At 36.2% G+C, this 15,680-nt stretch overlaps 1 protein-coding gene across 1 annotated transcript in view; it reads right to left on the reverse strand.

Annotated features, from left to right (window-relative positions):
• The window catches only part of MYO3B (myosin IIIB), a 601,952-nt gene that overhangs the window by 567,279 nt on the left and 18,993 nt on the right, over positions 1–15,680 (reverse strand). The window contains exons 3-5 of the mRNA XM_051990668.1: positions 10,908–11,012; positions 10,488–10,587; positions 7,367–7,443 (exon numbers count right to left, since the gene is read on the reverse strand). Of these exons, the coding sequence (XP_051846628.1) occupies positions 7,367–7,443; positions 10,488–10,587; positions 10,908–11,012 (282 nt within the window). The remainder of the gene's footprint in view (positions 1–7,366; positions 7,444–10,487; positions 10,588–10,907; positions 11,013–15,680) is intronic.

A 15,680-nucleotide genomic window follows, 5' to 3' on the forward strand; every position in this document is an offset into this window, starting at 1 on the left:
CCATCTAGTCTGGAGATTTTTTTCTTAGGAAGTTCATTGATGAGCTTATTTTGGCTTTTTAATTGATGACTTTTTAAATTTCTTTTCCTAAGACACGGTTATTTTAGTATTCTATTTTCTTTTCTGTTAATCCAGTAAATTATATTTTTGCATATATTCATCAAGTTGTTTGGAGGAGAAATGTTGACAAAACTTAATTGAGTACTTCTGTACTCTACCATTTTGCCTCCACCTTTTAAAATGATTAGAATAAAATATTTTATTTTTCAATAACTTTTTTTATTTTGTTTCTTTTTTTAAAGTTGGTTTGCTCTGATGTCTACCATTTAGACTGGTGGTTCTCAAATTGTGGTCCAGATCTGAAGTTTCCTGAGATCCTTTCAGAGGGTCCACAAGGGAGGTGGGTTTGTCCTCAATAATTTTTAAATGTATAGGCATCCTGATACCTAAAAAACTTAAGAATAGATTTTGATCATCAGTCAAAAAGCTGCTAACAATAATCCAGCATCTGTACAATCTGTGTAACTCAAAAGCCCCAGACAGTTTTCAAAGTACTTTCAGTGATCTCATTTGTCATCCCATTTCCTGACAATGGCAAAAGAAATGCTGCTATTATAGGGCCATTAAGTCAGCTGATGGCATAATTAATAGTCACATGATAGTTGCTAAAAGTGTGCTATGTTTCTGTTCTGGTTTAAAAGGGTTGCTATGGTAACTGTACCATAGCCAGGACTCTTTGCCAGGCTGCGGGAGACCCATTTTCAGATCTATCACACCAGATTTGTTTCTCTGCACCAGTGATTAGCTCTCCTTTGCAACAGTGAACAGATGGAGGGAAAAATATTTTTTCTAAAAAGAAACAAATGTTTACTGTATTCCCAAGCCTGTTTCCAATACAGAAACAGACCTTTGGCTGTTTTAGTAAGATATAGTGTTAATGGAATCCTTGTAGATTGGGAATCTCTCATGTGTTGGTGGGATTTGAGTGAATTCATTTTTAAAATCACAGATGGCATTTCCCTTTTGGGTGTTCTTTATTAAATATTTCATTCCTATTTCATAATATTTCCCTAAAATATTTACAATTTCCTAAAATTTAAGAATCAGCAAACCCTATAAAGGACCTCAGAAATCATCTCTGTCCCACCTCCCTGATTTTACATATAGATGATGAAGTTGACATAGAGGAGTTAAGTGATTTATTATCATAGTACTGTGAAGCTATCAGGGTTCATTTAGAGGTTGAATATTCTAATGACCAGAAAGGTTAAATGATCTGAGCCCAGGATTATTTGCTAGCAAGTGGTAAAGGCAGGGTTTGAACCCAGTTAGATTGCTCTTTCTATTATGCTTTGTCACTTTCCTTGTATAATTCTTTTCTAATATAGTTCACATATATTCTTTCCTCATGTAGCTCACATATATTTTGCACATGAAATAGTAGAAAGAGGTCCAAATTAAGAATGAGGAGAGCTGGAGTCCAGTTTCAACCCTATCACTGGATCTCTTTCTTCAGTGATAAAACAGAGATAATATCTACATCTGCTTACCTTATAGAAGTAAGGCAGTGATCAAATCAAAATTGGAAATACATTTATCAAATGTGTACAGAGATTTAGAATATTTTTATATAATGCCAGGTAGTTACTATGTGCCAAGTTTCATGCTAAATATTTTTCAAACACTAACTCAATTTATCCTAACAATCCTACAAAGTAGGTGCTATAGTTATCCCTATTTTTACAATTGAGGAAACTGAGGCAAATTAAAGGTTAAATGATTTGCCCAAGATCTCACATTTGGTAAGTGTCTAAGACCAGATTCAAATGCAGATCTTCCCGACTTCAGACCTAATTCTTTATTCACTGTGCCACCTAGAATACTGTGTAATGAAAGGCAAGAGAGAAATGACAAAAAGAATAAACCTACAGCTGTGAATAGTATTGCTCTATACAGAAACATTAAGAGGAACAAAGGCTTAAAGAGAGAGTCTCATTGATCTAGAATTAAATAGTGAAGTCAAATATCTCTTAAATTGTACAAAACTGAACTTTAATAAATATGGGTACTTTTAGATTGTTCACTTGTATATAATAGTTGATGAAAAAGGGGTGGTGAGGCAAAGTAGATAGAGTAAATTTCATACAATCATCGATTTTAAAGCTAAATGGGATCTTAAAAGCCATTGAATCCTGATCCCTTCATAAGAATATTGAGACTATAAGAAATAATTTGCTGAGGGTCACACTGCTGGTGTCAGAGGCAGCTGGGTGGTTCAGTGGATAGTCAAATCCTGCCTCATGTGCCTACAAGCAGGATGATCGAAATCAAGTGACTGCCTCAGTTTCCTTAACTGCAAAATAGGACTTATCATCTACTTCTCATATAAACATATGAGATGTTTATAAGGTGCTTAGCCTCTAATACATAGCTTGTTCTAGCTCCCTACCCATTATGTCCTGTTGCCTTCTAAACTGACTAAAGCATGATGTAATAGAAAGGTACTGGCTTAGGAATCGGGTTTCTGGGTTGGACTCCTGTCTTGGACACTTACTAGGGAGTAAGTAGAAGTAGCCTTTAACCTCACATGTGCCAGCCCCACCCCCAATTGGGACTGTGTGACCTGGAGCAAGTTATCTGACCAAATTCTGCTTTTTCTGAAATAACCGGGCTCCACAGATTTTAATGCATTGTTCCTCTTTCACTCAAACCATTACCTATTTTACAGTCATTTAGAGTCCAAGCAATAACTTCATTTCAATCATAGGCTCATACAATTTTATGCTATAATGGACCTGAGAATCCATCTAATCTATCTAATCTGTTCACGTTTGGTCATTAACTGAGTGACACTGAGGTTACTAGCTGAGTGACGTTTTGCCACTCAGACTCAGTTTCTTTATTTGTAAAATGGCACTAACAATAATTGTACTACCTGTCTGTGCAATTATAATCTGCCTCCGTTTTCCATATTTGGCTCTCTGAGTCTTGGATTCTTCATCTATAAAATGAGGAGGGATGGAATGGGCAGACTTAGGTATAGGTAGTCTTTGGCAGCAATGTCAACCCCTGGAGCAATCTGAGATGGGAGTCTTCTGTGCTGGCTACTCCAGCTTTGACAAAGCCTTTCCCCTGCCTCAGTCTTTCTCTTCCAATCCTGACTGGGAAACATTAACTATTGTTCCATTTGTTCTAGTTCCCATCACTGAAAACTTTTTTTTTGTTTTGTTCATTAATTTTCCCACTGGTATCTCTGGCCTTTCCCATTCCCCCAGATGCTAATTCTTTCTCCTCTAAGATTATTTTTTCATCTTTTCTGTATGTATCTTGTTCTCTTCCTCCTCTCAAAACTCTAGCTAGCATGAGAATATCTGAGAATCCTATGACAATTCTAGTCAGTCATGCCTTATCATATTTTTTCTATTGTTCTATTTGACTGACAGTTTCTATTCTACAACATTTAGTAGCTTCAATCAGGAAGCTAGTCAGAATGAATGGGCAGTGTTGAAGAGACAGTTAATTTATGTTACTACTTTGCACTGTCCAGAAAAACTGTGCTCCTTGACAGCTTTTCAGCATTTAATCTAAGGAGGGTCACATTCACTTAGCCACTTAGTTTGGGGAACAGCACATTTTAAATTACATATATCAGTTGCTGAGGCTTATATATATATATATATATATATATATATATATATGTATGTATTTTACCACTTTAAATTCATATATATGTATATTTAAATCTCTCCCCAAAATAGACTTAATGATTAGTAACAAATGTCCTCCTTTAAAAATATATTAAAAACCAATATTTGATGTTGTTTTATGAGTGTATTCTAGTATTGTATTCTAGCAGAGTCCTCATTCAATTATTTTTTTGGTTCAGTCATTTTTTGAACCATTTGGCTTTTCTTCACACAGATACTAGATACATTTCCTTCTCCAACTCATTTGACAGCAAAGGAAAGTGAAGCAAACAGGATTAAGTGACTTGCCCAGGGTCACACCGCTAGTCTGAAGTCATATTTTAACTCGGGGAAGATGAGTCTTCCTGACTCCAAGCCCAACACTCTATCCATTGCACCATCTAACTGCTTCAAATATACTAAAAACTGAGAATATAATAAAATTGCTGTATAAAATTTCACCATTAGTTGGAAAGAATATTAATTTAGCATTATGATTTCAGAACTGAATGAAACCATCATCTAGTCTAATTTCTCTTTTGTTATTTATATATCTTTTAATTAAAAAAAAAAAATCTCCTTTCTCCTCTTTTTTTTTTTTCCCCTGAGGAAATTGGGATTAAGTGAGTTGCCCAGGGTCCCATAGCTAGTTAAGTATCTGAGGTCAGATTTGAACTCAGGTCCTCCTAACTTCAGGGCTGGTACTCTATCTATTGCTTATCTACTATCTAGCTGTCCCATCCTTTCATGGTTAAAATAAGGAAACAGAGGCCTTAAGAGTATAACAAGGTCACATATCTAGTGTCAGAGCCTTCTGATTGCAAACCCAATGTTGTCCTCCCTACTCCACACTTAACACCCTCAAGCTAAATCATTACTAATTCAATATTTAATGTCTAACATTTTGATTTGTTATTGTATATGATCCAAAGAGAGAGAAATACTGGACTTAGGCTTACGTCATTGAATCAGCTAAATATAGTCTTCATTTGGACAATAAACACTAGGAATGAAATGATGCTTGGTAGCCCTGGGGTTTTAGCTAAATCCCAGGGATTGCAGGAAGGGCCACGGAGCATCTCAGTGTCTGTTTGATGGAATCTTTGGCGCCTGCGTGGAGAACAGTCAGCCAGTCGGGCTTTGCAAAGGCTCATCCAAGGGACTCCCGCACAGTAAACTGCTCTACTCAATTTATCCACCTCAGCAGGATGGAGAGTTGACTTGACCCTGCTGAGATCTGAACCAGTTCCAAGGAATCTGGGTATTAAAAGCTCACTATTAGACCACGAAACTACCCCCTAAAGAAACACTGTACTTATTTTGTTCAACCCAGACACGGTTAGAAAGGTGAAAAAGAATTTTTTTTTCCTTCCTATCCCAAACACCTTTTAGAAATGTGCAAAACTCAGGGTAGGTTTCTTTTAATTACACTTGCCGAATCTAAGGCCATCATCTTGCTGCTCTTTGTAATGTGAACAAGACCTTCCACAGCATGTTGTTGTTCCACCATGGAGAAGAGTTCAGTGACCTCAATTATACTTTCCTTAAAGAAGAGACCAATCAAGAGCTAACACAGGAACCTGCCCCCAAATCCCTCTTAATCCTTTTGGCACATCTTCCACACTTTAGTCCTCTTATTAAAGAGGCTAGTTTGTATAATCCCAGAGGCAGAGTCTCATTTATGACACAGGATGTTGCACAAATTAAATGTTCACTCGAAGAGATATTCTTGCTTCAGAGCATGCTATTATCTGGCTGGAACACTTCCCAAACCACCACATGCGTCATTTCACAGTAGGTCCTGTAACTGGTTTTAGATGGCACCAGGATTGAATTAGGCTCAGGCCTGTGTCTTGTCAAAATAATAATAATAATAATAACAAGAAGAACAGAGCCCACAAGAGGAGTGATCAGGTGCCAGGTAGCAGAGAACAAAATCACAGAATTTTAGAGTGAGACAGGACCTCTATCCATCTAATGTAACCCAAATCCAATGGGAATCCCCAGTATAAACAAATGGACAAGTGGAAATTCAACTTCTGCCTGAAGACCTCCAGTGAGTGCTTGAGTCTACTATCAAACTTAAATTTGCCTCTTAGAAACTTATTTGCATTGCTTCTGGCTCTATGTTCCAGGACCAAACAGAACATGTCTATTCTCTCTTTTATCTGATATCCCTTCACAAATTTGAAGGCAGCTACCATTCACTTTTGAGTCATCTCTTTTATAATCTTAATATTTCCAGTTCTTCCACATGATTCTCAAATGACATGGACTCAAGACCTTTCACCATCACCCTCTGAATTATCAATATCCTTCCTCAATTATGGAAAATAAATTGAAAACAATATTCCATACTTGACCTGACAAAGATCTAATAGAGTAAAATTCATGTCTGATTCTTTGTGATCCCATTTGGGATTTTCTTGTCAAAGATATTGGAGTAGTTTTGGCCATTTCCTTCTTTAGCTCATTTTACAGATAAGGAACTGAGGTAAACAGGGTTCACCAATTTGTCCAAAGTCACTCAGCTAATAAGTGAGGCTGGATTTGAACTCAGAAAGGTAAGTCTTCCTATCTCCACTTTATTTACTCTCTCTACTGCACCACCTAGCCGAAAATAGTAAAATTATCACCTCTCTATTCCTGGAAACCATGACCCTCTTCTTGGGTTCCCTGGCTTCCTTCAAGTCCCAGCTAAAAATCTCATCTTCAACAGGAAGTCTTTTCTGATTCCCCTTAATGTAGAGCCTTCTTCTGTTGATTATTTCAAACACATCCTGTATACAGCTTGTTTGTACATAAGTATTTACATGTTGTCTCTTTGAAAGCAGGGTCTATATTTTGCCTTTACTTTGTATCCCTAGAACTTAGCAAAGTTCCTAGAACATAGAAAGTATTTATTAAATGCTAGGGCAATTTAGTTGGCAGAATGGATAGAGAGCCTGGCCTGGAGTCAGGAAAACTGAATTCAAAATGGGCCTAAGACACTAGCTGTGTGACTCTGGACAAGTCATTTAACCCTATTTGACCTAGTTTCCTCATCTGTAAAATGAACTAGAGAAGGAAATGGCAAGCCACTCCAGTCTCTTTGCAAAAATAATTCCAAATAGGTCACAAAGAGTCAGACACAACTAAACAAAAATAAATGTTAATTGACTGTGTAAACTGACTCACTCCTAATTCAGCCCAAGATTACATTAGCTTTTTCAGATGCCACATTGCATTGCTAACTCGTACTGCGTTTATAGTCCACTAAAACTCCAACATCTTAGATTTGACCTGAAATGGACCTTAAGGGCCCTCTAGACAAACCACTTTATTTTACAGATGAGGAAACCAAGTCCAGAGATGTTAACTGAATTCTAAAGTCACACAGGCAGTAAGTATAAGAAATAGAATTAAACTCAGCTCCTCTGACTTCAAATCAAACAGTGTTTTCACTATGCCACATTTTTTTACAGATAAACTACTATCTAACCAAGCTTGACTAAGCAATGACAGTCAGCAACAACTACTTCTGGGACTATCACTATACAGCCAGGAAAAAAAAAAAAAACAGCCAATTTTCTTCTTTGTATATTATTCCCTTGACACTTTATAGAAGAACACATAACTGAAACACCATGTCAGCATGCAGAAATACCCAGTAACATAGAGGCTAGACATAGAGTGCTTACCTCAGGAGCCATCCAAAATGGTGTGCCAACTGATGTGTTTCTACGTAGACGTGTGCTGGTTAGCTGAGCTGAAACACCTGAAATAAAATAAGTGATGGAAACTGGAAGTGGGCCAATAATGCTGTCTCATACGCTTTTCAGTTTTATTTAATTCACTAGAGAGGAGTGCATTTTTGCCATTAACATTATTACAAATTAGATGTATGGTCTATCATGGGATGGTTTTCATTTTCATAAATGGCGCAACCAAAGAATAGCAATAAGATGCAGTAGAAAAAGTTCTAGGTTTGAATTATACTCTGCCCCTTATGGCCCCTATGACCTTGAGTTGCTATGTAACCTTTCTGTCCCTCAGTTTCCTCATCAATAGAGATACTTATACTTTTTTATGTCATGGAACTCTTTTCACATAAAACTCCTTCCAACCAAATCTGTTTTTGCTGAAAAAACATTGCAAGTGTCTCTCAGGAACTATTAATTTTCTAAAGAGGGAAAGGGCTCAAAATCCCAGCTCTTTCCCTTTCTACCTGGGTGACCTTAAGCAAATCAGAGAACTTCCCAGTCTTGGTTTTCTCCAAAACTATATCTCTGACCTTACTAAGAGCCAGAGTCAGAGATTTCACCTTTGCTGAAACAATTCCATTTTTTTTTATCCCAACATGTGGAAGGCAGATGTTTGCCTTCGGAAAAGGATGCTTACGTAGTAAAGTTGAATTGCTTATATAAAGTTGATTGACGCTTATGGACTAGTCTCATTTGCTTCCTTTATTCACACAACCTAATTCCATTAGCACTGCATTTCAAATGAACACTGATCTGATCAGGACTTTAACAGGAAAACCAAAACTCCTGACTAGAGGCAGGACATATTGGGATTATTCCAGATCACAATGAGAAATGGAAAACTTCTGGTTGCCTTTCATTAGGGTAAGAGAAATCAGGCACATGATTGGTAGTCAGTAGGGTACCGTGAGCTGTTTAAATGATTTTTCCCTTCATTTACATCCAACTTGTTTGATTGTTCAATCCAGAAAATATTTGTTGATTTTTTTAGCCAAACTGGGTGGTGAATAACCAGGTACAATAATTCAGATCAACCCAATCAAAAGTTTCAATCTGTATGTATTATTTTATAAGACTATGGCAGAGCAAAGCAGCCCAGATTGAAAGCAAATCAAGTCAAAGCCACCCTGAGAATCAGTAGTGGGCCTGGGCCTCTTAGTGACCCTTATACTTTTAGCCTAGGAAAGATCACTGACTATATACTACAAGATACTTTGCCAAGAGTCTAAGATTTTTTTGTGCCTGAGACAATTTATCAAAAAACTCATCCAGAGAAATAGACCTGAAGCACTTCTTCATTTGGGAGATTTAGGGGAAACTGTGAGACATCAAGATTAGCCCTTTTGCTAGAGAGGTACCTGGGAGCTGTCATCTGATAGTTTTCTATTTAAATTAAGTCAATGCCAAACTCAGTTGCTTCTAATTTGCTGAAGAAGTACAAGTAATCCAGTATTCCCTAAAGTTCGCATCCTAGAGCAAAGCTCTATTAGTGGAACAACAGTTGTAACTCTGGGCTTGATGTCATGGGATATACCCCTGTCTGGGCTCAATGTTGCCTTCTATTCTCTCCTATTTCCTTACTGGCAAATAAAGAAAACTAAAGGAATCCCAAATAATTTCATGATATATTTTCACATGATTTTTTTTTTTTTTGCACACATTAGTCATTAGCACATTTAGGGATCTCATTATTGTCCTGACTCCCTTTCTATTATTAAAATGATTAATATTTCTGGCAAATATCCTAAGAGAACTGTTTATCTTCATTTTGGTTTTGAATTTGAAATTTGTAAATAAATATGTAAGGATAAAAGTACTGCATTTTCCTTTTTTTTTTTTAAACTAGTAGATTGTTACAAATGCCCTAAGGTTGCTTAGTACTTATTTTTTCTTTCTTTTTGGGAATATAACCAATTCTTGGGGCAGCTAAGTACACAGTGGAGAGAGTGCTGGAATCAAGAGAACCTGAGTTCAAATTTGACCTTAAACACTAGCTATATGATGCTGGGCAAGTCATTTAACCCTGTTTGTCTCAGTTTCTTCATCTGTAAAACAAGCCAGAGAAGAAAATAGCAAATCATGCCAGTATCTTTACCAATAAAACTCCAGGGTCGTGGAGTTATAAAGAGTGACACAACTAATTGAACAAAAAGCAACAATAATAAAATTTCAATAACAATATCAGATAGCCTGTCTATTTGCATGAATAATCTATGATTTCCTTACCATGGAGAATTCCAAGTGTGGGAACTTCCTCCACCAAAGAAGATTACAACTCACCTCCTACTTAATAGATAAGTCCTATGGAATCTTCTCAAGTAAACAGAAATACTCTATTTCTCACAAAACTATTAAGCGTCAGAGGCAGGATCTGAATGAAAATTTTACTGACTTCAAGTATAGTACTCTCTTGACTATACCATGCTGTTTCTAGGACCTGTTACTGTATCCCTATGAATATCCAGAGGAGATGCTGAAAAGATCTGTGGGAATATATAATATCACTTTATGTTTTCTCTCATCATTTCCACTTCATACTAATGTTTCCAGTTTAACCAACCTCACATACAACAGCAATAATCACAATTTAAATGGAAGTTAGCTCTCAGACCCACAGGACCATTTTACCTTCTGCTCACTGGGAGTAAATGTGCCTGAAGCCAGCAAAAGTCATTTGAGACACCAAACAGCTTTTTCTTTTCATATGCAAAAGAAGGAACTTCAAAAATCAAATTAAAAGCAATTGCCCTCAGATGCAGAGGGCTCTTATAAGAATACCAACAATTTTATTTTTTTTTACTAAAAGGTTTTTTTTGAGTAACATTTTTATTGTTAATGGGAAATGCTTTAAAAAACCCCAAATAGATGCTGTGACAGCATCTCCTAGGGTGCTCCATCTGCTCCCCCTTCTCTGTACAGCCCATGGATACATGTTTCCAACTGGAAAAACCCCTCACAGCCTGTGGTGTTTCAGGAAGGCCCCCAGTAAGATGACAATAAATTGCAGCTTCTGGCTAAAGAGAGACAGTCAAGAAAACAAATGGCAAGCACTCATTACCAAAGTCAACGAGCTTAACTCCTCCTTCTGTTGTCAGAAGAATGTTGTTCCCCTTGACATCTCGGTGGATAATCCGGTTGTTGTGTAAGTGCTGAAGACCCTGCATGGCAAAAGCACCACCATCATCATGGCAGGCACCAAAGGAAAACATTAGCACCCTTATTGGAAAAGAATCATCCTATTATTAAAAATAAAAATCTAAGGAAGACAATCTCCTCTTGGGCTACACAAATATTTGTCTAGGGATCACTTTGGAGACAACCTCCCCTTCTTCCTTCCTCCTCTACTGTCCTCCATAACCAACATTATTGTTGAGTTTCCACACAATAAAATATAGCATTTCCATAGTGTATTCCTTAAAAACAGGGATGGACAAGTCTCACCTTCTGCTCTCATGATCAGCTTGATGAGTATGCTTACCAAAAGTGCCCCATACAAGATATAAGAGATTATAGCTTCATCCAACCGCTGCCCACACTTCAGCAGGCCTTTGACAAGATCCGTGACAGAACCTCCATTACACAGCTATGAGAGAAAGGACAGGAAAAGAAAAAAGAAGAGGCAAAAACAAAAATTTTTTGATTATTCACCAAACTTGTTTTGGTTTTTAGAGTTTACTGAGTAAATCCTCAGCCCAGAAATCCTAGGTCAGACTAATTAGAAGTCAGCTTTGAATTGTACATGTTGATCTAGTTCCCATACAGGGACACTTTAGTTAAGATAATGATTTGTGATTGATAACTTAGAACCAAAAAGATGTCATAAAATTAACTGCAAGAGAAATATTTTTTTAAATCACACTTTATCTTGGACTTGGGAAGGAGTCACATAAATTTATAGTCTTTGATACTTTAGGCAAGTATGTCACTATTTCCTTTCTTGATGAGCTGTGTCTTTAAAAAAATATTTTCCAACTTTTTTCAGGGGTGAGAGAGATGAAAAAAGAATAGAAGAAGCAAGACTGATGCACTTGATAACTGGGAGATAACAAATTACAGTCATTTCAAACCTTCATTCCATCAATGTTCCCACTGGCAGGCAATATAAACCTGGCAGTGGCCATATCTCTGTGCTCAGATTTGATGGCATGTGTGCTGCCAACAGCTTAGATGAAACATTCTGATCTAAAGGGGAAAAATAGCACTATGTGCTTCCTATTAATGGGGTACCATATATCAAAGTTTGTGTTAGGATAAGGGAGTAATGCAGTTAGGACCTACATAAAGTTATTTTTATTTACATCATTCTTTCATCATCCTTAGGATTTTTCGAACCACCAGCCCTTCCTCCTTCTTTCATAATTCTTCTCCTCTCTGTTTGCTTTTTTAATTTTCTGAGTTGTCATTGCATGCCATGTTGATGGTCATCACTTCATGGATTTTGGTTCGCCAGGCAGAAAATGCCTGTAGAAGCTACAGATTTTCTTCACTTGAACTAATATTTGTAATTTGGATTCTTGCTAAAAGGGAAACCTTTAGTTATGACTTTGAGGAGAAACTAGCTAGGCACTTAGAACAAAAAAAAAAAAAACATAGAGCAGCACATATGCAGTAAGTTATATGCATATTATTCTATAAAACAGAGATATTTATTAACACTTTAATCATTAAGTACTAATAATGTTTAAATTTTAATAGAAAATAATTGCATGCTTTTCATTTTCATTTGTTGTTTAGTCTCATTCTCTGTTTTAAAATTTAAATTCCGATGGCTTACTACTTTGTTTAGGATCAAATATAAATTCAATAAGGAATCTCAATCTACTTTTCCAGATTTATTTAACACTACTGCCCTTCATGAGCTCCCAAGTCTAGCAACCTTACTGTTCACACACAACATTCCAACTCTATCTGGGCCTTTGACCTAGCTGTCCTTCTTACCAAAAATGCATATCTCCCTACATACTTTTATCTTTTACAATTCTTAGTATCCTTCAAGGTTCACCTTATATAATACCTTCTATAGGAAGGCCTTCTTAAACTTCACAGCTACTTTTGCCTCCTCTTCCCCAACTCCTCCACTCAGTTACCTAGTATTTATTTCAAAGAGAGGCTGTGCCTTTTTACAAGCTGACAAACTAGTCTCAGAGTTACAAAGACCTGAATTCAAGCGTCATGTCTGACACATACTATGTAATCTGGGGTAAATCATTTAACCTCTCTGTATTCCAAGAAATTTGATGATGATGATGATCATGATGATGATGACAGTTAACTTGACTTAATGTATTTGCAAAGTACTTTATATATATTATTCCATTTGTTCTCCCATTATTTCTTGAATCTAGTAAGATGTTTGCTATTATAATCCCCATTTCATGGATGAGGAAACTGAGTCAAAGAAAAGGTCAAGTGTTTATGACTTATGATTCCCATATTTGAGACGTAATTCAAACTAAGATCTTTCTCATTCTAAGTCTAGCATTTAACTGCCTCTAAGTTTCTAAAATACAAGACAGGGGCCATTCCTCATTAGTACAGTGAATTTCCTTACTGAGAGTATCCATTGATGTCAAACTCAAATGAAAATGTGCTTGCTGAATTGTACATAAGGATCTCTCATGGTGCATTTTCACTTAGATGACCACATATTAACATTATCCATGTTGCATTACATTTTATTTTGTAAAATACTTTCCAATTACATTTTAATCTGTTTCCATCTACTTTGAAATATTACAAGGCAGGCAGGCTGCATGTTTGACACCTATGCCCTAAATCCACAAAATCATAGCTCCAGGCCAATATTTTTTTAGGTAATATAAAAATACTCTCTCCCTGAAGAGAATTGAAAATTAGGAATCCTTTCATTTCAATCTCATGAATTAAAATGTTCAAAAGAAGAGGTAAAGGGAAGGTAGTATTCTTAAATTTTAGTTTACATTGGAGATTAGCCATATCAATGTCAGATACCACCTGACTGATATGAAACATTAGCCAATTGTTCCATATCACTAGTAAAATATTTGTAGAATAAGGTAGCATTGACAAGTATGCTAACTTGATCTTTTTTGGAAGGAAGCCTTCTCTAGGAATCAGGACAACTCAGGAAACTAGAATTGGGATAATTGCTGTGAAGCTACAGCATTACTTCCACTTCCTAGAACATTTTCTTGCTACCTCGAGGATATTTTCAGGATTTTATGTGCCATAAACCTCTCATCCCCATAAGAAAAAGTGAAAGAAGCAGACAACATCAGTGGGTAAAACTTATTCTCTCTATTGTGTAGATAACTCACACATTTTCAGACTTTTCTGGGCCCAGTGCCTACCTCTGACATCTTCCAATGTGTTCTACTAAGGAAGGGTAGGGAAACATCAAAATGAATATAAAATCTCAAGATAAAATAATTGCTTCATTCTACAAGTGCATTAGCATGAACTAATTAAATATCTTTAAAATTCATTAGTGAAAAAAGAAATATTACTGACTACTCACCCTACCCTGCTGTCCCCAAAAGGGTCTTAAGAATGAGCAATTACTTTTACATAAAACAATTGACATTAATAGATTAAATGCTATTTAGAACACAGGCTTGGCTATAGGAAATTTAGGGACTATTTCAATTATTCTACTTCCCAATTTCATGTAACAGATTATACCTTTTTAACTTGCTTTAAAACAAAAATGTTTTAAGCTTAAAGTCCAATAATAATTTAGGTTATTTCTTAAACTTATTTTTCTCTTCTCTCCCAATAGAAAAGAAATAATTAGATGGATATATCAAAATATGAAATAATTCTTGAGGTTTAAATCTCTGGGGCAGCTACATGGTATAGCAATTGTGGTGCTGAATTTAGAGTGAGGAAACCCTGAGTTCAAATTCTCCCTCAAACACATATTAGCTGTGTGATGCTAGGTAAGTTACTTAACCTCTACCTGCCTTAAGTTCCTTTTCTGTAAGATGGAAATAACAATATCTCCTCCCAAGACTGTTGTAATGATTAATTGAAATAATATTTATAAAAGTGCCTAGTACATAGTAGGCACTATATATATATATATATATATATATATATATATATATATATATATATATACACATATACATATATGCTATTCTCTATATAATCTAATTTTTAAAAAGCACCTAAGGATAGCTGGTATCACATAGTCAAAGAATGGCAAAACTATTTAGTCTAGAAACGTGTGTGGTTCCGTGAAAATTATATTAGGCAATTAGAGACTATATTATTTCCATTACCCTGGCATGGGTTCTGTCAATAAAAAGTTATTATAAAATAAAATAAAATAAAAAAGAGAGAGAGACTATATTATTCCATTCCTCTCATTTTACAGATGTGGATACAAAGAATCAGGGAAATAATGAAAGTTAACTAACCTAAAACCTAACTATGCCTGGGGTCTGAATAATCTTCCCATTTCTTCCATAATCTTCCACTTGAAGGTTCTTGCTGTGATAGTTTCTCTAAATCAAGACTTGGGAAAGAGATCATCATCCAGACAATTGCTAATACTTTTTAAATAATCCTATATGGATTTGAAGAGAGAAGATATCACAAGAATAAAGCCAGAGGGAATATAGAACTCTTATTTCCCAACTGAGCTTTGTGGCTATATGGTTGGGAATGAAAAAATAAGAACAAAAGAACTCTGTTGAATAGTGCTATCAGAGGTCTGGTGGTCTGGTGGTCTCTCTGGAAACTCCCTGTTGCAGCACATGGAGGCAATTCCTTTGCCTCGATTAGAGACCTCTGTTGTTGCTACTTTAATATTATCCTGTCATTCAGTCTTTGTGACCCTGTGGGCCCTACCATTCATGGGGTTTTCTTGGCAAAGCCACTGGAGTGATTTCTTCCCAGAGGATTTAAGGCAGACAGAGGTAATTTGCATAGGATCACACAACTATTAAATGTCTAAGGACCTCATTTGAACTTGGGTCTTCCTGATACTGAGCCCAGTTCTCTATCCACTGAACTGCCCAGCTGCCTAAAGTCTTTTTTATTTTAAATTGACAACTACTTTAACCCATCCTCTCTTTCAGCTTCATAATAGCACCATGAGGAATGCACAGGGATGAGGTGGACCTCAGATGCAGGTAACCTAGACAGTTATCCACATAGTCTCCCTTGTAAATCAATAAATCACATAATTCCTTCTCCAGATAATGTCTTCTTCATCCCCTACTATGAACCTGCTTCTGTGCTTTAAAATCCCACATTACCCCCTCCT

This window comes from Antechinus flavipes, chromosome 3 (genome assembly GCF_016432865.1).
Source record: "Antechinus flavipes isolate AdamAnt ecotype Samford, QLD, Australia chromosome 3, AdamAnt_v2, whole genome shotgun sequence".
Classification (NCBI taxonomy): domain Eukaryota; kingdom Metazoa; phylum Chordata; class Mammalia; order Dasyuromorphia; family Dasyuridae; genus Antechinus; species Antechinus flavipes.